We start from the raw sequence: 24,303 nt of genomic DNA, 5'->3' as shown, positions 1-24,303 counted from the left end.
CCAATATTATTATACATACAAAATTAAGTCTCAAAATACGGTTTACCTGTGAAGTTGCTAAAATTGTTATATTGTAACTTTTTTAAATTGTATTTAGCATGTTTAATTTTAACCAATTAATAAGCAAAATTAACACACACGTTGCCCTTACGAGCTACTGAAGAAGGTCCTCGCACACCATACACCAAGGACTGCTTAACATCTGTACAACTACATTAAGGTAGACCTGCCCTAAAGTTACCTTATTTAAAGTAACTGACTTCCTAAAACTCTGCAAAAGTAAAACTATTAAGTTCCTTTTGTCACCTTAAGCTTTTTTTCTCAATAGGGAAGGCGATGGTGAGGTCTGACAGCTGCCCCTTCGTCCTCAGGCAAGACAGCCGCTGCTCGGGACTTCCAAGCTGACACTGCCACGACCGCCTTGACAGCTTAGTATCCCGTGCTGGGATGTGCAGATCTGACAAGCTTGGAAGTGCAGAGAGAATGACATCAATCAAGTACAACATTCTCGCGACTCACAGCGATTGATTTAAATAAAGTTTAAAGCCAAGATGCACAAAGTGTTGGCCTCCAGAGTACTTCAACAGGTATAGCGACAATAGTCCGGTCAAGGATTAAAGCATTTATGCGCCTAGTTACAAAACCTGTGCATCTTCCCTCATTCCTGACGGCTTTGTTTATTTTTTGTGAAACGTTAATCAGGCTCGAAACTTAACGAGGTGGTCTTTAACAACCTCGAATTCCGAAGTTTACAAATTCGTGAATATTTTAACAAGTTAAGGCAAGCCGCCATTATTGAGAAAAGATGTACGTGTTTCGTAGTTGGCCACAAACACCTAATACACCCCTGAGCCTGGTGTATCCAGGTGAAACATCAGTGCTGCTAGACAAACTGATGCAACAAAAGTCCACAACCTTCTAAAAGTGTCTACCAATCAAACAATTTAACAAAATCAGCTGGGCATATTTCAGTCACATGAATATGGTGTAATCCTTATACCATTTTCTTATTAAAGATTTATTACTGGCGTCCAGTGCATTTATGGGTGCTACACTAATACATCCTAGAGCAGCTTACTCAGAGGAAGAAAGTCAATCTGGCACCTCGGCTGTTAAAAGCAGGTTAACTAATTTATTCTTATAGGGCAACAATTTACTCAAAAATCTGAAATGGTTACGCCAGTATTATCATTGTTGTGCTGTAGCCGTTGCATGTTGCATCCTGGTGTCAATGATTCAATGACTGGTTCCAAGTATTTGCATTGTGCTATATTCTGATATTCTGTGCCTCGAGAAACTATCAAAAAGATATGTAGTCTAATGCAAAGGCAATTCTGAACACTAAGGCAGTCTTGCATTAAAGCCTTGCCCTAAAAGTTATAACAGTCTTTTTGGGCAGCATTTTACCTTTTCTTTCTAAAAACAACACCCCAAACAAATGATGTTAAATAAATGTGCATATTACGCTTACTTACTCATAAGTCAAAGAAGGAATTCCTGATTCAAATAGTGTGGTGGAGCTGCAGTCCGGCGTGCCATTTTCGTCAAAAGTTGTCGATGACATTTTTTATGTTGAAACTAATTGATGAAGCAGACCTTCACTCAGCCCCAGGGACGTGTGACAGGTGTAGAGAGGGCCGGAGAGAACTGTAGTAGTTGGCGATGCAAACAGATTACCAACACCTTAGAGAAGAGTGGAAGCTCCACAAACAGTTAGGATGCCCTTTCCCCGAAGTTTCATCAGTGCCATCTGTGGGTTTGATTACCAGCGAAATACATTATCCTAATGTAAATGTTATGTAAGAATTGCTGTTACAATGACTGTTAGGTGTGCATTTCCGTCTTTCCCTCAAATTGAAGGATGATTTGTCATTATAATATATTATATTAAATGATAAACCTGAATAGTACACAGGCCTCACTTTAAATACTTGTAAGTTCCAAATGCCCCTGCTGGGGCTCGAACCTCCGCCCGCGTGATGCAAAGCCGAGTGCTGTACCACTGTACCACCTCACAACAAAGCCGAGTGCTGTACTACTGTACCACCACTCTACAAAAGGATGGGAGGGTCTTTATGTTCATTTAACCCCATGCTTGAGCGCATTCGGGTTATGTGGTCAACTATTTCATTTAGGTTTAGGCCACAATATCCGTAATATCAAATGATAACCCTGAATAATACACAAACCTCACTTTAAATACTTGAAAGTTCCTAATGGACTTGCTGGGAAGGGCAATATATAATTATATTATATCAGGGAGAGTACCTGGCATTGCTCGGGTCTGTCTGCGTCTCCCCTCTTTCTCTGTCTAGCTATATCTTCGTACTGTCCTTCTTACCCCTCTTCAGCATCCTCTCTCATAAAACACTGAAATGTTGGGTCTTGGATGTATTGCTCTTTCTTTCTCTGCCTTACTTCGTTATTTTTTATCTAACAGCTCAACGTTAATCACACGCCAGATTTCACGATAGATTCCGTAAAAGACTCCATAAAAAATGGATATGAGGATTATTATTATTGTTATTATTATTATTATTATTATTATTATTATTATTATTATTATTATTATTTTGCTAATATTTCCTAAAGCATTCAATGTAGGCTTACACCGACCAGTCTATGTTCGTCCTGTACCCCACACAATTCCACGTGCCAATTTTGGTGAGGCTAGCCCAAAACATTTGGCCTTCAAGTATGGACAGACAGACAAATAAACAGACAGATATACTGTCTTATATGCTCAATTTCCACACATTGCAGGATGATTGTGCACGTTTCCTTTCATATCATGTATATGTTCACTTAGCAATAAGCAGGCACCCGGGAGTTAAACCATTGTTGAGGTTTGCATCCAGTGGAAGGTCAGTCGTTGGCGTTGGGCTTTCCAAAGTAGAAGGGAAGTAAGTAAGTAAGCAAGCCTCAGTGAAGTCTTTTCGGTCCCTATTACTGGAGAGCAAACATTATAATTTTGTCTTACCTTAATTCTCATTTTCTAGTATTGTTGAAAAAGAAAACGAAAACATGTTTTAAAGGGGTTAACTTCATTATAAACTAACTATTTCTTGAAAACTAAACATCGAAAAGAGGGAAAATCGTCTACTCCTTTCTCTCCTGTATTGTAACTTGTTGAACGATTAATATCTTCTAATCTGTTCAGTATTTTAAAGGTATCGATAATGTCAGACCTGTCATGTGTAGTTAATAGTGCTGGTAATACTTAGTAGGCTTAGTTCTGGGGTGGATTTTTGTTGTTCTACTATTAAGTTTCTCCAAAGTAGATATGGCTTTTATTTGTTATAGTGATATCTCTATGGTAGCATACCGTAGTGTTGATCGAGGCGCTCCAGAGATCAATCGAGTTAAATTACCACTTTCTCTTCCTTAAAATCAAAGGCGCGTTATTCCATGGTTTGGTTAGCAATTTGTTTACCCTAACCCCTGCTCGTTGAGGAACCATTCATTGGCTGACGGATCATAACTTCTACGATTCTTTCTTCACCAATAAGCTTCATGATCATGATGTTGTTGTGATAGTTATTTGGCAGTCTCCGTGGTGTAGTGGTAAGACACTCGCCTGGCGTTCCGCGAGCGCTATGTCATGGGTTCGTATCCTGGCCGGGGAGGATTTACTGGGCGCAATTCCTTAACTGTAGCCTCTGTTTAACGCAACAGTATAATGTGTACTTGGATGAAAAAACGATTCTTCGCGGCAGGGGATCGTATTCCAGGGACCATAGGATTAAGGACTTGCCCGAAACGCTACGCGTACTAGTGGCTGTACAAGAATGTAACAACTCTTGTATATATCTCAAAAAAAAAATCTCAAAAATAATGTTATGCCCAACATGCAAAGTCTTGCATTTCAATATTGAAAAACATTTACAAATCTTCTGACAATTTGCAAGGCTTCAATATCATTCCCGCTTCCGACTTTACCATAGAACTGTGTGTCGTCTACACATCTGATGATATGGTGTGCAATGTTTTCATTAGTGGCAGTGCTAATTATAGAATTATTATCATAATTGACATTTGGATATTCATGAGAGAGTGCTGCTGAAGCATGGATGGATCTACAATACCATCACATAACGAAGGACGGTAATAACCTATCTGAAAGCCTTGCAACAGAAGAGGATGATAACAGCATTTTCAATTATTTATAACACAAGAGGTAACCGTTTTACAGACGTAAAAATAAGGAGGGGACAATATAGTGATAGCAACATAATATGTCTGCGTTGTAATATATTGTCTCCATAATCTTTAAAGCCGTGGTGTGGTTCCCCAGTTAACTCACATTTACCTCAACACGACAGAAATATTGTTGTTAGGGTGTAATAAAAAATAATGTTCACAATATGGTGTTTTCATTTATTTTTAACCATATTTACATGTTAATCTTTTTTTTGTTGGCCTGCTGGATTTGGCTTAGATTTGGGTCCAAGGTCCTGTTAGTCTCTGGAGGGTTATTTAGGCAAATACATGTGTTTACACTGACCAACTAGCATAAGGTAACCACAAGTCCTTATACCGACCAACTAGCATGGCTACTTTGGTCCAGAGCATAGTCCGGTAAACTCTCAGTGTGAGAGTTTACACAGAAAAGCATGATGTACCTCAATGGTGTTCCTCTCGGTACATATACCTTTTGTCTACTATGTCCTATTTCCTTCCACTTTAAGCTGGCCTGAATTCTAGATTGCAGTTTCGCAAGGAAGACGAAAACATGTATCTTTAAAAGCCAAAGGTACGAGAACGTAGAGAAGAACAACTATAACACTTATTTGTGAACTGGTAACTGTGGCAGTATCTTCAAATATTTCAAAGTTCTATAAAAGTATAAAAACACGATCAAAATGTTATGGAGAAAGGATATGGACTTAATGTAATGGATAATTATTGCTGCAATAGACAGTGAAATCACCAAGTACGGATATTACTCATCTTTAAGAGAGAATGTGTGTTTGCGTCTGTCTGTCAAAAGCTGGAGGTCATTGTTAACAGTGTTTGTATAGTAAGAGCCATAAGGACGTTAGGGTCGACCACCATGAACCTCCTGAAGAGGGATCAACTCCTGTTCAGAATCCCAACGACGAGTATGAAACTGAAAAGAGGGGTTGAATGTCCAGAGTGTTATTATTATATTATCCAGCTGTTATCGATGAGGAATCTACGTCGAAAACGTTGAGTCAACGTTACTCGAGCACGTTTTGGCCAGAGAGAACGGGAGGAAGAGGCATAGAGAGGGAGGGAGGGAAGAAAGGATAGACTACCGGACAGAGAGAGAACGAGAGGGAAAGAGAAGGGAGACAGGTTGAGAACGGGAGGTATAGACATCGGGAGGGAGAGAAGGTATAGAGGTAAAGAGAACGTGAGAGAGAGAGAGAGAGAGAGAGAGAGAGAGAGAGAGAGAGAGAGAGAGAGAGAGAGAGAGAGAGAGAGAGAGAGAGAGAGAGAGAGAGAGAGAGAGAGAGAGAGAGAGAGAGAGAGAGAGAGAGAGAGAGAGAGAGAGAGAGAGAGAGAGAGGGAGGGAGGGAGGGAGGGAGAGAGAGAGAGAGAGAGAGAGAGAGAGAGAGGGAGGGAGGGAGGGAGGGAGAGAGAGAGAGAGAGAGAGAGAGAGAGAGAGAGAGAGAGAGAGAGAGAGAGAGAGAGAGAGAGAGAGAGAGAGAGAGAGAGAGAGAGAGAGAGAGAGAGAGAGAGAGAGAGAGAGAGAGAGAGAGAGAGAGAGAGAGAGAGAGAGAGGGAGGGAGGGAGGGAGGGAGAGAGAGAGAGAGAGAGAGAGAGAGAGAGAGAGAGAGAGAGAGAGAGAGAGAGAGAGAGAGAGAGAGAGAGAGAGAGAGAGAGAGAGAGAGAGAGAGAGAGAGAGAGAGAGAGAGAGAGAGAGAGAGAGAGAGACAGAGACAGAGACAGAGACAGACAGACAGACAGACAGACAGACAGACAGACAGACAGACAGACAGACAGACAGACAGACAGACAGACAGACAGACAGACAGACAGACAGACAGAGGCAGACAGAGAGATAAAGACAGTCAAACAGACATACAGAGGCAGACAGAAACAGGAAGACATACGGAATAACACACAGACACAGACAGAGCAGGGGTGCCAAGGATGATCCTGGCACCCGAGGTATTCCACCTAGTAGTCTCTATAACACAAAACAGCTACCACTAAGACTGAGGCTCCATCCCAGAGTCCTACATTTGGGCCAGAAGCTCTAAACTATAGTTTCTGCCACAGCGACTGAGGCTCCGTGCTAGAGTTACCGCCCCTGGTACCGAGGCTCTACACTAGAGTTACAAATCATCGGAGTTTCCGGACCGAGTTTCATCAATATCTGCGTAGTTAACAAAGTTGGCCGGATGGGTTGTTTCACAATCTCGCACGGTCTCCGGGAGCTGGCTCGGGCACGGCTCTGACAGCAAGCGGGACATCTGCAACAGCCAAACAAGAGTATTGATGACCAACGTCACATCATTCACCCCACGAAACAATATGTTATCCCTCATTAACCAACTGCCCCTCATGCATACATCACTGATGATTAATAGCACATTACCACATAGAAGAAGGTGGATTGGTGATGCTTTCCTGTAACGTACCTCAATGTGCCTCTTCAACAGTTGCACCAGTTCGAAGTCATGATCATCTGCCCCGAACGGATTAAGGAGCGCTTCGGCTACTTTAATCCAGCCGATATAGAACAGGAGCTGGAGAAAGGCAAAGACCGGGATACAGACGTCAATGGTATGACCGATATATCCCAGCTCGGGGCTCAGGATCTGCTCGCCCAGCACCGCGAAGAAGTAGAAGGAATACATCGCTATGATCACCACCTGCAACAGTGAAGTATTTTGCAACAAGGAGGTATATATACACTTGTTGTAAAGGTGTATATGTACATGCTCTCTCTATTATAGTTATAAGTTTTTCAAGAAGTCGAAAAGAAACAGATTTCTTTCCATAGAACTTTGTACGTTGGGGACCACAACGTCAAAAATGAGACGTATTAATTAGAAGGTGGGTTGGGCAGATGGGATTATAGAACGAGGGTCTCTTGCTGCCTAAAAACTGAATTTCCTCGGTCTCTCTGGCGCTTATTTCTAAGAAGAGATTTCAATGCCTGAAATCTACCTTAACTTTGCTAAGTAATTCTCTATTTATTTATTCCCACACACCTGACTGAGAAACGTATTGGTCCTATAAGGCAATCCTTGGCCTCCATGGTGTTTAACATAAAGTTAACATCAGTGTTTATCACTCCTCCTTGGGCCGGGAAACCACAACAATGAGAGAAAACGCCGCCCAGTAGATCAGGTGCCTTTTCGAAGTATTTGTCATTTTTTTTGTAAGGCGAAAGGGGTGAGCTAATAACACAATTTATGTTTAAAAGGAGAATGTTGAGAAAAGTCTTAGGCCCTAATGTTAGTAGAATTGTCTCTTAGCGTACCCATCTACCATCACTCCCTAAAGGGAATATTTTATACATTATGCCATGCCTTCGGATTTCGTAAGGAACTATTTCTGTGTACAGATTTGAAACCAGTTCCTCTAATATTTTCCAGCCGTAAATTATTATGTATCTCTCTCACCTGCGTTCCAAGCAGTAAAGTTACTGCTTGGAATTTAAAATTTGAGAAATTTTTAAGTCACAATTATTTTAGATGTATTGAATGGATTTGCTCAATGAATATTCTCTGCATGATATCCAGGTCAACAGCTCTACCAGCTTTGACGGGGGCTGCTAGCATGCAACACAACTAATACACCCTTGACTGGGGCTGCTAGCATGCAACAACTAATACACCCTTGACTGGGATTGTTAGCCGGCAACGCAACTCCTACACCCTTGACTGGGGCTGCTAGCATGCAACACAACTCCTACACCCTTGACTGGGGCTGTTAGCATGCAACACAACTCCTACACCCTTGACTGGGGCTGTTAGCCGGCAACGCAACTCCTACACCCTTGACTGGGGCTGCTAGCATGCAACACAACTCCTACACCCTTGACTGGGATTGTTAGCCGGCAACGCAACTCCTACACCCTTGACTGGGATTGTTAGCCGGCAACGCAACTCCTACACCCTTGACTGGGGCTGCTAGCATGCAACACAACTCCTACACCCTTGACTGGGATTGTTAGCCGGCAACACAACTCCTACACCCTTGACTGGGGCTGCTAGCATGCAACACAACTCCTACACCCTTGACTGGGATTGTTAGCATGCAACACAACTTCTACACCCTTGACTGGGATTGTTAGCAGGCAACGCAACTCCTACACCCTTGACTGGGGCTGCTAGCATGCAACACATCTCCTACACCTTTGACTGGGGCTGCTAAAATGCCACACAACTGCTACACCTTTGACTGGGGCTGTTAGCATGCAACAGAGATCCACCCAAGACTGTAAAATGTGCATTACGCTGAGCTGCTCGGCATAATATCTTCTCTGGGATATTAATAACAGGGAAGGAGTGATTAACCCCACTTTAACGTTCCAATTTAGTAAAATAATAGCAGCATTGCGTGAAGTATATGACCCACACCACAAAGAATTCTAAATTACAATTTCAATCAATATATAATCAGTGCGGGAAGCTATTTACTCTGAACACACACCAATAATAAATAACAATAAATATTTATATTTATGTAATATTAGTTACTATTATTTACTTTTAAGAACTAATAGTAACTAACAGAAAAAAGGTAAATAATACAAAACGTAAATAAAGGATTTTGTTCATAATTATTATGAACAAACACTCTGATCCTCCAAGTCACTTACACGTGAACAAACACTAGAAGCACAGGTGTACTGTTAATAGTATTACTGATGAACAATTCCTTGTATTATTGGCGTACTGTTGCTAGTATCTCTGGTGAACTATCAACAAGAATATCTTATTAACCATAGTAGGCATCCTTCAGTCTCGGGAGACTATGGAGTTGCGCCCTGGTTGTCAATCCTGTTGCAGCGTCTGGTGTGACTGATGAGGCCAATCCGAGAGTGGCAGTTCATCCCATACCGAGCACAAACGAAGTCCGATTTTGGTCTGTCTTCCTGGCTACCGGCTTTCCTTCTCTGTCTCTTTGCCTCCGATTCCTTGGCAAGTGACTCCTCGAACTTGGAGAGACCTCTTTGAACAGACTGCCTCCAGACTGAACGGTCTGCAGCCAGTGTCTCCCATATAGCAAGATCGACGTCCATGGATTTAAGGTCCCTCTTGCACTCGTCTTTGTTCCGTAGCTGGGGCTTGCCTGTTGGACGCTTTCCCTGCATCAGCTCTCCGTACAGGAGATCCTTGGGGATCCTGCCGTCGCCCATTCGCACAACGTGTCCGAGCCAGCGTATTCGTCTCTGTTTCAGCATTGTGTACATGCTGGTGATTCTTGCTCTCCCCAAGACGTTGCTGTTTGTCACCTTGTCTTGCCAGGTGATGTCCAAGATGTGTCGAAGGCATCGCATGTGGTAGGCATTCAGCTGTCTTTCCTGACGGGCGCAGAGTGTCCAAGACTCACTGCCATAAAGAAGAGTGCTCAGGACACAGGCTCTGTAAACCTGAATCTTAGTATACTTAGTCAGCCTATTGTTGGCCCACACTCTCTTTGTCAGTCTGGACATGGTAGTAGATGCCTTACCGATGCGTTTGTTTAGCTCCGTTTCAAGAGAGAGAGGGAGTCAGAGATTGTGGAGCCCAGGTACACGGAATCGGAGATGCCGATGTCATGTGGGGGGTCCACTCTTTGTCCCATGACTTGTGTTTTCTTCAGGCTGATGGTGAGTCCGGAAGCCTGAGAGGCCTCGCTGAAGCGGGTCATGAGCCGTTGGAGGTCTTCGGCTGAGTTGGCAGTGACTGCTGCGTCGTCGGCAAAAAGGAAGTCGCGCAGACACCTCAGCCGAACCTTCGTCTTGGCTCTCAGCCTGGCGAGGTTAAAGGGCTTTCCATCCGACCTGGTCCGGAGGTAAATGCATTCTGTGACAGATCTGAAGGCGTGCCGCAGCATAACTGCGAAGAAAATCCCGAATAGGGTTGGAGCCAGTACGCAGCCCTGCTTTACTCCACTTCGGATGTTAAAGTCGTGTGATGTTAGGCCATCAAAGACCACGGTGCCCTTTATGTTCTCATGGAAAGATCTGATGATGTTGAGGAGCCTGGGTGGGCATCCGACCTTGGGGAGGATCTTGAACAGGCCATCCCTGCTGACGAGGTCGAAGGCCTTCGTCAGATCTATGAAGGCTACGAAGAGTGGCTGCTTCTGTTCCCTGCATTTCTCCTGCAGTTGTCTGAGGGAAAAGACCATGTCGATGGTGGACCTGTCAGCTCTGAATCCGCATTGTGATTCTGGATAGACTCTCTCTGCAAGTACTTAGAGCCTATTCAATGCGACTCGAGCAAACAGCTTTCCGACAATACTGAGGAGGGAGATTCCACGGTAGTTGTGGCAGTCACGACTGTGACCTTTATTCTTATACAGCGTGACGATGTTGGCATCCCGCATGTCCTGTGGCACCTCTCCTTCTTCCCAGCAGAGGCAGAGAATTTCATGCAGCTCCATGAGCAGGCTACCTCTGCAGCACTTCAAGGTCTCAGCAGGAATGCCATCTTTGCCAGGAGCTTTACCAGAAGCAAGGGAGTCTAGGGCATCGCTGAGTTCTTCGAGGGTCGGTTCGCTGTTGAGCTCCATTAACACAGGCAGACACTCAATGGCGCTCAGGGCGTCTTCGGTGACCACATTGTCCCTGGCGTATAGCTCAGAGTAGTGCTCGACCCAGCGCTTCAGCTGCAGTGTCTGGTCCTGAATCACCTCGCCAGTGGCAGATTTCAGAGGAGCGGTCTTCCTCTGGATTGGGCCGAGGGCCTGCTTGATGCCGTCATACATTCCCCTTACAATGCCTGTATCCGCTGCAGTCTTTATCTGGGAGCAGAGCTGGAGCCAATAGTTGTTGGCACATCGCCTGGCGCTCTGCTGCACTTTGCAGCGGACGGCCCGAAGGATCTGTAGGTTGCGCTGACTTGGGCAGGCTTTGTAGGCTGCTAAGGCGTTTCTCTTCTCTTCGATGACAGGTGTCATCTCTTCCGAGTGAACCTCGAACCAGTCTGCCGACCTGCTGGTCTTCTTGTCAAAGGTGGAAATGGCAGCGTTGAACACAGCGTCGCTGAAGTGCTCCCATCTTTTACAGGCAGTTTCCCCAGCTGGGCCAGGGAGAGCTTCCTCGAGCATGCGTGCAAAATCTTCCACCTTGTCCTGGTTGCGGGTCTTGGTGGTGTCGATGCGAGGTCTGCCCGCCTTTTTTGGAATGATGAATCTTCTTTGGTTGCATCTTGACCCTGCTACATACCAGGGAGTGGTCGGTGTCACAGACAGCACTCTGGTAGCTACGCGTAATCTTGACGCTGGGTAGACTTGCACGCTTGGTAAGAATCAGGTCAAGCTGGTGCCAGTGCTTGAATCTGGGGTGTCTCCAAGATACTCGGTGTTGAGGCTTTGTGCCGAAGAACGTGTTGGTGACACAGAGACCATGAAGCCAGCAGAGTTCTAGCAGACGTTGCCCGTTCTCATTCATCCTCCGTATGCCGAATTGACTCAGAAAAGTGGGCCAAATGTTGTGTTCGGCACCCACTCTGGCGTTGAAGTCGCCGAGGATAAACAGTGGCTCCTTTACAGGGATTCTCGCAATGACTCTGTTGAGGTCATCGTAGAATTTTACCTTTGCCTCTGCTGGAGAAGTCAGGGTTGGTGCATATGCACTAATTACATTGACTAGTCCTGTTTGGGAGTGCAGTTGCAGAGACAGAATTCGTTTGGTTTCCCCCATCGGTGGCATAATGTGTCCCAACAGTGCATTCCTGACGGGAAATCCCACACCATGTTCTCTGGTCTCATCTGGAGGTTTTCTTTGCCAGAGAAAAGAGAAGGTCCTCTCTCTCACAGATCCTGATCCAGGGAGCCTGGTCTCTTGGAGAGCAACAATATCCATCTGCAGCTTGCTCAGCTCCCTATCGATGATTGCTGTTTTTCGGGCGTCATTGATTTCTTGCAGGTCGTCAGAGAAACTTGGTGTCAATGTCCTGACGTTCCATGTGCCCAGCTTTAGGGCAGTTGATATTTTCTTCTTTGGTTTGGTATTGCTTGGTGCAAAGTTGTCGGGCCGCTTGTCGGTTTTCAACCTAAATCCCACGCACCCAGTGAGGTTAACGGACCGTGGCGAGGCAACACCTTATTGGCTGGGGTTTGCCCAGCTTGAGGCGGGCGGTAGCTGCCCAGTGGGGCGCGATGACCCCTACCACCGTCAGAAGCAACCCCTGGCGTCACACTCTTCGCCAATCGAGCAGAAGACTTAAAGCCGGTAGACTGTTGCTTTCCGTGTTGGTTCGACGCTGTGAGGCGAAGCTGGAGTGTCCTCTCCAGGGCGCAAAGCCTTGGTAGGTAGATATGGAGGAGAAGCTGTTACCCATGCAGCAGGTCCTCCGTCTCCACGTTGCTAAAATTCTCCATTAGAGAGGCAAATGCCAATACACATGGTTCCAGCAACGTCGCAGGAGCTGCCAGAACGAGGTCGACGTCAACAACGAACTACCTTAGGGGCTCCAACTCCAGATTTTTCCTCGAGGTTGACTCCTGAAGTCTTTCCCAAAAAAAGGGTATGGCCGCAAGGCAGCGGAGGTTTAAAATCAAGGTTTTCCTTCCCCTTGATGGGCTGCCTTCCCAGGCTATCGAGTCCCATCTACCCGGAGCAGCTGGTTTTAAGGCGTCAGAGGCACGCAGAGGTATCTTATTAACCACAACTGAAAGTATTCATAGAAATTCCATTAGCCATAATACGTTAATGGTGTTACTAGTGTATATTCTCACTAGTATATCTACGCCAGCGTCTAAACAAAGAACATCTCCTACAACGACTGTTTCTCACTGATGCGGACACTTAGTAATGTAAAGCATATTTGGGTTAATTGCCTTTGAATTACGGTAGATATTTTGAAAGGTGACATCATTATATCAGTAAAGCAGCTCAGGGAGCCGGCGGCTGAGCGGACAGAACACTGGACGCGTGATCCTGTGGTCCCGGGTTCGATCACGGGCGCCGGCGAGAATCAATAGGCAGAGTTTTTTTCACCCTGGTGCACCTGTTACCTAACAGTAAATAGGTACCTGGGAGTTAGTGAGCTGTCACGGGCTGCTTCCTGGGGGGTGGAGACCTGGTCGAGGACCGGGCCGCGGGGACACTAAGCCCCGAAATCATCTCAAGAAAAAGCAGTCTCGGAGATATGAGCCAAGGTTAGCCTCAAGATAGTATATTGTGGATATCTATCTTCTTGGGCAGACACTATTAATCTCGTCCATTTATAAATGTCTGATTCGTGAGGAGAGGCTTTGTCTACACTCTGATTGAACGATAAAGCTAATTATTGTTTTTTGGGCTTAACAAATATTGTTATATATCACCTTGCCTTTCAGGGCTCCAGAAAATCATATGATAATTTGATGCAATAAAGCAGATATGAGAACAAAAACATTATTTACAAGCAACCTATTAAGAAAATTGCTGTCCCCGACGAGGTGAGATGTGGATTAGGTCCTTGTAGAACTCTCGGAAATGTTCTCGCAGCAAGCTAGTTTACCCATAACATTCGAAACATGAATGAGGAAAAACTTAGTAACTACAATTTACCCGCGAATAGCAAGTTTAATCGGCGGATCCGCCTCATTCACGTCATTTCTCAGCTCAGCTCAGTAACATCTCCGCCGACTCTTTCATGCGTGATGATATCTTTTTAAAGTCCCTACCCAGTGGGCACAATATCCAAAAGCAACGCCAAGTCAACACCATCAATGTTAATTTGAAGTTGAATTCAACGTCGAATCAACGCCAGTCTTAGATATTGTGCCCACTTGACAAAAACTTGGTCTAGTAAAGTGGGCATAACTTTGTATTTATTTTGTGTTTAAAATAAACATACTTCACTATATAACTGTATTACTTACGGTAGCCCAACCAACGTGAAGAATTGTAGAAACTTTGGTAGAATTGTTATCTAAAGTTATTATGTAGCCAAGTTTTCCGAAAAATGGGATATAGACGCATATAATTGTTCCCTAGTCATTCCTATGTCCCTTGTAATAGGTCTACCCAGTCCAACTGTACTTATCAAGCTCAGACACCCAATTGGAATAAATAAATATTGAGAAAACCAGTAGGAGTCACCAGGACTCGAACCTGTACACTTGATACTCCCAAGCCCCGCCTTTGACTGATTTATCATTGATACATCACGTTAATGTGACTACATTAAATAATTATTATTATATAATAAATCTTTGTTACAAATTTATCATTGGCCTTTGGTATAGTTCAGTCCGGTATGATTACGGAACACATGGTATCTATGAAGACCAAAGCACATATCAGAAGATGGAGAAACAACGACGTTTTGGTCCGTCTTGGGCCATTATCAAGTTGTCTGCGAGAGATAAGGGTCCAGGATGGACCGAAGCATCGTCGTTTCTCCATCTTCTGATGTTTGGTTTGGTCATCATGTCTTCAGCCACGTTATTGTGACTCTTCATCAGCACATGGTATCTATCTCACAGAAATAGACTCAATTCAGTGCAATGGTCGAGGGGGTTATATATTATTTATTTAATCCTAATAATAGTAGGAAGTGTCAGGTAAGCTTCCGAAATATGTTACAATCACCAATTTCTTATTTGTGTAATTATACCGTTTTTAAATTTACGTCGGAAATTTTATCTTGCGTCACACCTAATCTCAGTGATATGAAGGAGATTACACATACACAGATTGAATAGCAGTGTTTTTATCTGGTTGTTACAAATACCACTGCGAGTCTACAACCGTTCATTATTTATCTACAACCATTCACTAAGAGTCTACAGCCGTTTACTAACAATCTACAGCCGTTCAGTATCAATCTACAACCATTCACAAAGAGTCTACAACCACATACTAAGAGCAGGCGATGAGTCACAATAACGTAGCTAAAGCAAGTTGACCAGACCACACACTAGAAGGTAAAGGGACGACGACGTTTCGGTCCGTCCAGGACCATTCTCAAGTCGATATCCACATACTAAGAGTATACAGCCATTCACTAAGAATCTATTGTCGATCACTAACAATCTACAACCGTTCACTAAGAGTCCCTACCTGCTCTCTCCTTGGATATACCCGAGCACTAGGTCTGAAACACTGCAAACTCCGCTACAGCTGTTGTGATTTTTGTTATACAATCATCTGCAATCCCAGAAATATTAAGATGATAAGGTAATATGTTATAAGTGGCGCACAAGCATTAAAATATAAACAATTACCTCCCAGAACTTTGATTAGCACAGCAGCACTAGGGTGGAATCGTTGCTTCATAGAGTGAGTGGTTGTGAGATAATTGAAAGCATTAGACTACTCCTATATGACAGAAAATCCCCCAGGTAAAACTGAGAAGGAATTATGAAATGGTATATTTTTAATATATTCATTTATAAAACTTAATAATAGAGGGATACAGTTGTGATTGCTTGATCCATTAATATGTCGGGCGTGTAAATTTTAGATGATATTTGAGTAGATATGTAATATAGCGATTGGAAGAGAGTATGATTTTAAGACAAAATTATACATATTAAAAGAATTTGAAAGTAATTTTAAAGGGGAGAAAAATTTTGGAACATTTTTTTATTTGGGATTGTGTTTTGTACATATATTTACATATGTGTAAATTTACATAAATGTAAATATGTGTACAGTAATATAAATCTATATGTAGAGACTAGAAAAAAAATGGAATACGATCGTGATTTCATGGTAAATGTATGTTGGAACTGTATATTTTGGATAATCTCCCACAGACATTGAAGTCTCCCAGTAAACTTCCACAGACATTGAAGTCTCCCAATAAACTCCCACAGTCATCCAGGTCTCCCATTGTTATTGCACAGTCTCCCGTTAATCTACGATTCAACTTGTGTTAGAATTCTTCCCATAAATGTGTCATCTACTGCAACAAGGATATTATGACTGATCATTATTGTCTGGATCTTGACATATTACGAATATAATGTCTACTTTGACTTCTGCCTGGCTTGTCACCCCTGGTGTCTAACCCGACAGCTTTATTATTAACTCCGTTGTCACCAACTTTCTTCACAAGTTTGTTTTAGAATCTTTCATGTGAGTGAACTTTAAAATTAAAGATACTATGTAATAATTTTAAGTAATGGAAGGTAACTCTCAGGGGAAAGCACCAAGTCATTACAACTATAATTATAAGGTATAATATTTTTGTGAGGAAAGGTGTAATATTTGTGTATGGTAGATTAACAACAACCAGTGTTATAACCGAGCATAGGAGCATAATAAGGAGGAGTTACTGCAGTGAGCGTTTGTGTTCCCATGTAAATCCATCCTCTTTTTTCCCCATGTATTTATTAAGCCAGTTTTGATAGAAAGCTTTACCATTTGTCTCTAAGTTGGCAGCCATCGTATTCAACTAGTCAATCCCTGGAGGCCTGGTCAGAGACCGGGGCGCGGGGACCTTGACCCCTGGAATAACCGCCAGGTAATCGCAAGGTATAGTATCTCCCACCCCACCCCCAACCACCATGTTAGCAAATCAGTGCTTCCCCATATCCTTTTTGAATAAACAATTCTCCAGCTTGTAACTATTGTTGAAGGATCTCTGACAATTATAATATATGTAGCCTCTTCCAACCTATCAGAACACAATTGTTCTATGCTGACCTGAGTGTAGACGAGGGGAACATTGTAGTCGTTCCAACCTAAAAGTCCCCCACACTTGCCCCTCACAGCCAGGATTTCATTGGTGATGGCCCTCTGACCCGCGACACTGAGGCGCCCCTCTCTCCTGGCGAGGTCCACCATCTTACACGCCCACATCACCGGCGCCCAAGCTATGTGCAGGCCAGTCATGCTCTCTGCAGCCTCCAGGATCTCCTGCTCACTATCCGTCAAGTAACCTGGTGATATTAACAATTTAATTGAGAATATTAAACTAAGAAATAACAATATAGTAATAATATTGTCATAATTGCTAAGTAGTAATGGTAATATCTTTTCACAGGCATAATAACATAGAATAAAAACATACACTTCTCTATTTGTGAAATTTATGTAAGGAATTTACAAATGACAAATATACAATACAGTACAAATGAAATGACTCTCTCTTCACCATCTTTCTGAAATTATTGAGCTCTGGACACAGTAATCTCGTGACAAGAGCAAGGAAAATGGCTGAAGATGATAGGAACAATGAACCAGAGGATCACGCCCACTCACAATGATCCACCTCGACAAATTGTAGGAAACCATGAGTCAAATAAACGAAAAAGAACAGAAGAAACGCCCGAAGAAATCAATTTAGAAGCCAGCCAGACCCCAAGACCTGCCCCCAAACCAATGCCAAGAATCATCTTCAAAACCAAAAAGTCAGTAGATGGTTCAACTTATGCCTACATTGCGGCACTGGAAAACGATCACCTGGGATCAGATATCAAAGCCAAACCTGACATTAGAGGCAGGAAAACGGAAGACCCAGTTAAACTAAAACCAGAGGAAAAAGTCACCAAGATGATAGTACAACATTTCTCGATTGAAGTCGATGCAAACATGCTCTTAGAATCCTCTAATGTCACAACAGCGGAAAGGTGTAAGCATGACAATGTAGAAACAAGACAGGTGCTAGTATCAACAAAAAGGACCTCGCATCAACACTCTGAATGTAGAGATCTATAGACAATTCAGGCTAAGGCTATATCCAGAGCCTATGGATATATGGGCATGAGCCCATATATCCATGGGCTCCATGCGCTGTTACAGATGTCAGCACTTCGGCCATCATAAAGACGGCTGTAGAGGCCCGGAATGATGTGGAGCATGCAGCAGCTTCACAATTCTGACATATGCAAAAATCTGCATAAAGAAGGCAAACCAACAAACGCAAAATGTCCAAACTGCGGGGCTTCACATCACGCCTGGAACCAACGTTGTCCAGAAAGGATAAAAAGAATACAAGCCTTCAAATCTACCCAGCAACCCAAAGCCACAACTCCTAGACCACAATCTACCAGACCCTCAGTTAAAAGTCAGTGGAACACTTTTCGGCAAGTCCGAATGAATGAAGATATAAATCAACAACAAATTAAAGAAGTAATACATTCCAGTCTAAACTAGAACACGATCTTAAATAACTGGAGAATACAAATCACTACTCCACAAGGCAACAACAACCGAACAGATCAGGGCAGCAAAATGAATACACCTGCTATTGCCTCCAAAACATTCAAAAGCACGAATGATGATCCCTACATCATCAAATGCCCCAGTAGCTGGATGTAACAAAGGCACCACGACCCAACCCAGAACCTCCTCACCTACCAAGAAAAAAGAAAGGCAGCCAAATGCATATCAAGTGACTACTGTTCCAATTATTATTGCCTCCCTGACAGATACCTTCAGCAAGATGCTGAAGACCAATCCTCGATCTAAGAAGGAAATGTTAACAGAGTTCATAAAACAAACTACTGAACTTATTTTTTCCACACTTCTACAAGCTCTACCTGAAAAGGTTCACGAAGTAGAAGTTGAAGGTGACGAAACTGAATTGTTGCAGCACCCAATGGCAGTCTCCACTCCAACCAAGAAAACACAAGCCGTCGGGGAAATCAGCATATTAGAAACCACCATGGACTCAATGGATCCAACTCTAACAGAACAATGGGCAATCTGAAGATTATGCAATGGAATATCCAAAGATTAATAAACAAGGCACAAACACTCAGAGCAATGCTTCTCAAGGACAACATTGATATTGTTTTACTTCAAGAAACACTTACCAGGACTGAAAGAAGTATCAATATCCCAAAATATCAAGGTCTCCGTTGCTCAATTGCTCAGGGTGGCAATAGAGGCACTCAAGTACTAGTAAGAAATCAAATCAATGCCACGGCAATCACAGACCTGCCTGACTGTGGTGAAAACGTCGAAATTATGGGAGTTAATCTCACTATGAGGAACTCAATGCTGTTCATCTTCAATGTATACAGGAGCCATAGATAACACGATATGGATCTCTCTGTAATCTTTTAAATTACAGAACCAACCCACATTGGTGGGGGAAGCTGGGCCTCACATTCGTGTCCACCATTATTTATGAGTTGTGTTATTGGTCAGTTGACCATGTACTGACTAGTGACCACTTTGGTACAAAAACAGTTATTAATATAGCACAACCTCCCAAACCTCCAGTTACCGAGCCTGCATGGAATTATATTAAAACAGATTGGCCAAAGTTTCAGGAATCTTTCGTTACATGGTACCAAACCTACACTCCTCCTGACAGCACCGAAGAAATGAAAAAAAGGTTTAGTAAATACAAAACATAGAGCAGCAAATCACGCTATCCCCAAAAGGAAAACAATTTCCCAACAACATAAGGACCATTGGTCTTACTGTAATAGGATCAAAGAACTACATAACAGACGAAATTGTGCGAGAAAAAATTTCAGAAGAGATAGAACTGAAGCTAATCTAGGACTTCTTAGAGCTGTCCGAGGTCATGTGTATGAAGAAACAGCAAAAATCAGACAAGAAAAAATGGCTCGAGTGGTGCCAGGCTAAATCAGCATACATCCTTGGGCGACATCTGGAGACAGATCAACAGGGCCAAAGGAAAATCGCCTACTGTTCCACCCCCATCATGTTCATCCAGAGCAAGAAGCAGTATGATTAGCAAATCTCTTTGCTTCAAGAGCTTGTTCAACTCAACTTCCTCAAGCAACTCTGACTCACCAAAAAAGACTTCAAGCAGCAAGATGGAGAAATTAGACGATGCTTTAACCGTACCTGATGAACTAAACCAACCTTTGAATCTGAAAAAAACTCAGATGAGCTGCAAAAACCACAGCTCCAGGTGATAACAAAATCATTTACAACATGCTGGCCAAGCTTGGAGAAAAGGGTGACAAAGCCTTCTTGTATCTCATCAACAGAGTACGGGTGACAAGAACTCGACCACTCTCTTGGATTAGTGAAATTATATTTCACATTCCAAACCCAAAGACCAAGGAAATCCAAGACCCATTTCATTATCAAGCTGTCTGACTGCGGAAAGAATGACTCTTAATCGAATTGACTGGAAAGCCAATCCACTGCATCAAAAAATATGTTTGCTTACAGAAAAGGTGTTGGAACCACGGAATGCCTTACCTCACTCCAGGATCAAATCAACGACAAACCAAGAATCCTTATTTTTCTAGACCTGGAAAAAGCCTTCGACCTACCAAATGCTCCAGCTACACTGTGCTGCCTGGTGGATAAGGAAATCAAAGGACACGCTCTTGTTTTTGCCAAAGGAAGCCTGCTTAACCGAGAAACTAAAGTCAAATTCCAAGGAAAAAGCATCCTCCTCAAAGAGGCTGGAAAATGGGACTCTGCAGGGAGGAATACGAAGCCCCCTTCCTCTTCAACTGTCTCATCGAACAATTCATGAAGCTCAAATTACAAAAAACCAAACTGCTTAACTATGCAGACGACTTTGTGATCATCATTAATGGCAAAGGCGCCTTGAACCATGCACAAAAATGCCTAGACATCATCTACAGGGAAGCTGAATGCATAGCAGTTCAGCAATAAAATAAACAGCAATAAAACCAAAGCAATGGCCGCTAAAATGAGAACTCAAGACATCAGACTCACAATACAAGGACACGAAATTGAGTGGGTTACCTCTTTTCAATATCTTGGAGTCATAATAGACAGCCAGTTGAAATTAACTCAAGAAATTGAATATCTTCGGCAACGTTGTAAAACCTGAAACTCAGATTTGCGCTCCCTGACAAGTCTTAGAGATGGTGCAACTCTTCCAGTACCTCAAAATGTACTACGTTCAAGCACTTAGGTCACTCATTGATTATGCTGCTCCTGTTCTTACATTCTTCAGTGATAACCAATGGGAGAAACTGGAAGTGTCTCAAAATGATGCACTCAGAACAATGCTGGGAGCACCTATTTGGACGCGTCGAGAGAATCTAAGAATGGAAACCAACTTACCAAATTTAGAAAACAGGATCAAACAAAGAATAGCCACCATAATAGCAAAATTTGTCGGAACCACCGCCAGACTGTCAATCAAAGATAGCATACACAGATCGTTTCACAGTAACCTTCAATAAACAACAAGTTCATGGACGGATAATCTTGTCAAGATTCTAAAAAAGTGGACTTGAAATGTACCATTGAAAACAAAAAAGATAGACCATATCAACACTTTCGGCAGCCTCTTCCATGGGAAGAATAGCGTCTAAAGATATTCATTGAAGGATTACCAGTTAAAAAGTTAATCTGTGACTCGCTGAGGCTCAAAGCAGTCATAGAGCAACACATGGAAACCATCTCAAGACCGACAACCACTCACATCTTCACAGATGGATCTGTTGATCAAGAAAAAGGTTCTGCTGGGGCAGCAGTTTACACTACCAACCATGAAGCTATGAATAGTGGGTTCTCAACATTACAAACTGAATTATATGCCTTGAAGGAGGCAATAAAATATACAATTAAGAATAATTTCCAAGATGTCATTATTCATACCGACTCTAAGTCTTCGCTCTAGGTATTGTTATCCAGCCAGCACATCTATATAAAAAAAATGGAAATGTTAGTTTGTTCAAAATCGCTAATCTCCGAAAGTACTTCACCGATTACCTTGAAATTTTCTCACAATGTTCCCTTCGCATCCGAGCGCGTTTTTATATACATACTATATAGATGTCATGTCTGTGACGGGACAAACACGCTTTTTTTTAAAAGCTGTGTTTTTTGGGTGTTTTTCATGTGAGGGAAATCTTCGAAACCTCTTTGCCGATTGCTTTGAAATTTTGACACAACGTTCCATTTGAATTGGCGAGTTTTTTTTATGTACCTACTATATACATGCCTAACCTGTGACAGGAAAAACATGTTTTTTTCGAAAAACAACGCCATCTGTAGGACGTAAGAGCAACAGATGCTGTAATCTCTGGAAGTTCTTCACCGATTGCTTTGAAATTTTGACACAACGTTCCATTTGAATATGTGCGTGTTTTTATATACGTACTATTTTGATGCCACAACTGTGACAGGTAAAAACATGCGTTTGTTTTTAAACAGCGCCATCTGTTGCATGTAAGAGCAACACACAATATACAAAATATGTTACAATTCCATTTCAATGTTTCTGACTGCATTGATATATTGAATTTTCATAGATTTTGATTTATTTTATATTTTATTGAATTATTTTGTGTGATATTGTGTTGGAATTGAACTGTGTTGTTTACCATACCGCTCATTTCGTAAGTATACATATAGATGCCATACCTGTGATAGGTAAAACTATGCTTTTCTTGAAAAAAACAGCGCCATCCACCTGTTGCATGTATGAGTAACACACATGCTATACTAAATATGTTACAGTTCCATTTCAATGCTTATGATTGCATTGATAAACTGAATTTTCATTGATTTTGATTTATTTTCATTTTTATATAATTAATTTGAATGAATTGCATTGGAATTGAGCTGTGTTGTTTACCATATCATTCATTTCGTGAGTATAGTTTATTCTTTTAATTTTTCATATTTTCATTTAATTTTTAATCATTATTCTTATATTTTAGTGATGGGAACATCAGATCACTTGTTGTTCCCAATTTTCTGATGGGAACATTAGTCCATCCCAACATTTGGGAAGGCATTGGACGAGGGATTAGGGAATGGTGGGGATGACGAGGGGACGGAAGTGAGAGATGGTGGGGAGGACGAGGGGGCGGTGGAGTGGGGGGGATGGAGGGGAGGACATAGGGATGGGGGAGGGAGGAAATGGTGGGGAGGACGAGGGGACAAGGGAGGGGGTAATGGTGGGGAAGGACGAGGGGACCGGGGAGTTTGGGCTGGTGGAAACGAGGGAATGGAGAATGGTGAGGTGGACAAAGGGACAGGGGAGTGGGGGTATGGTGGGAAGGAAGAAGGGATGGTGGAGTGGGGAATGGTGGGGAAGGACGAGAGGACGATGGAGTCGGGAATGGTTGGGAGGCCGAGGAGACGGGTTAGGGGGGTATGGAGGGGAGGACTGGGGGACAGAAAAGGTTGCTGTGGCACAACAACAAACACGCGTTGCTGAGCCACAGCAACGCGTGGCCGGGTACTGCTAGTTCTCAACGCGTGGCCGGGTACTGCTAGTTCTCAACGCGTGGCCGGGTACTGCTAGTTCCTAACATAAATTTCACAAATACATAAGTGTGGGTTTTTACTATAATTGCTAATAATACAAAAATAAATCTCCATAAACGAAGTATGTCATAATGCAAGCAAGTAATATTTCCCAAAATCTCCACATGTTAATTACTTTTTAGTTAATATTTTTGTCATCGATATGTGAATTCAGACAGTTTTGTACTTCACACAAAGTGAACACTGGGTCATCGAAATGAGTTAAGAACATTTGCGGGATTGATAGAACAACTGATAATCACACACTTATGTGTTTGTATATACCTTTCTCTAGCTCAAATTTTAAATAGAGCTGGTGTTTAATGGGGGGGGGGGTGTTCAGCTAGGATACTGGTGCTTGTAGTGGTAATCTCCTGTTAAAAATAATTAACTTCATAATTTAAACAGCGTTACAATAAGTCGTTACTTCTGAACGTCATTTACGAAACATTTTCTCCCTATGAAACTGATAGGGAACATTATATTTGATCTAGAATATGACAGAATATCGATATAAATTGGTTTCAATTATTTTCGATATATTAAAATGCAAATTTTTATGATGAAAAAATGTCGCATTCAACAGGACTCTGACGTCACTTTCACCATCACGTTAGGTGACATATGTTCGTCAAGCTTAAATATGATTGGTTACACACGGAAAAGTCAACCAATGAGTGAAGCGCTTCATGACCTTACGCTAAAGTCTTTTACGTAATTGATGTGGGAAGATCTTTGTGATCCAAGTGCCGTACTAAGCTCACGCTCACCACCCTGTTGTCTTAAAGATGATTACTTGCAGATTTACCTGAATAGGCCTGAGGGCCACTAACACTAATGGCCTCGACGCGGACAGGAAGCTGGCAGGTTGTCGAAGGTCGAAGATAATGTACGACGCCCCTGTATTCAAGATTTAGAGTACAATTCACACTACTGTGTCACTCGGCAGAGTGAACCTAGTCATCTACAGCAGACACTGTAAGAAGCTGTCAGAAAAG

At 42.6% G+C, this 24,303-nt stretch overlaps 1 protein-coding gene across 1 annotated transcript in view; it reads right to left on the bottom strand.

The window, feature by feature from the left end:
• Nucleotides 1-5,859: 5,859 nt before the first annotated feature.
• The window catches only part of LOC123749441 (bestrophin-1-like), a 191,595-nt gene continuing 173,151 nt past the window's right edge, over nt 5,860-24,303 (bottom strand). Inside the window, exons 7-9 of the mRNA XM_069333618.1 lie at nt 16,778-17,013; nt 6,612-6,845; nt 5,860-6,443 (exon numbers count right to left, since the gene is read on the bottom strand). Of these exons, the coding sequence (XP_069189719.1) occupies nt 6,306-6,443; nt 6,612-6,845; nt 16,778-17,013 (608 nt within the window). The 3' untranslated portion in view covers nt 5,860-6,305. The remainder of the gene's footprint in view (nt 6,444-6,611; nt 6,846-16,777; nt 17,014-24,303) is intronic.

Source organism: Procambarus clarkii, chromosome 30 (genome assembly GCF_040958095.1).
Source record: "Procambarus clarkii isolate CNS0578487 chromosome 30, FALCON_Pclarkii_2.0, whole genome shotgun sequence".
Classification (NCBI taxonomy): domain Eukaryota; kingdom Metazoa; phylum Arthropoda; class Malacostraca; order Decapoda; family Cambaridae; genus Procambarus; species Procambarus clarkii.
The sequence above is the reverse complement of the archived record's forward strand: the minus strand, read 5'-3'. Positions and strand labels throughout refer to the sequence as shown.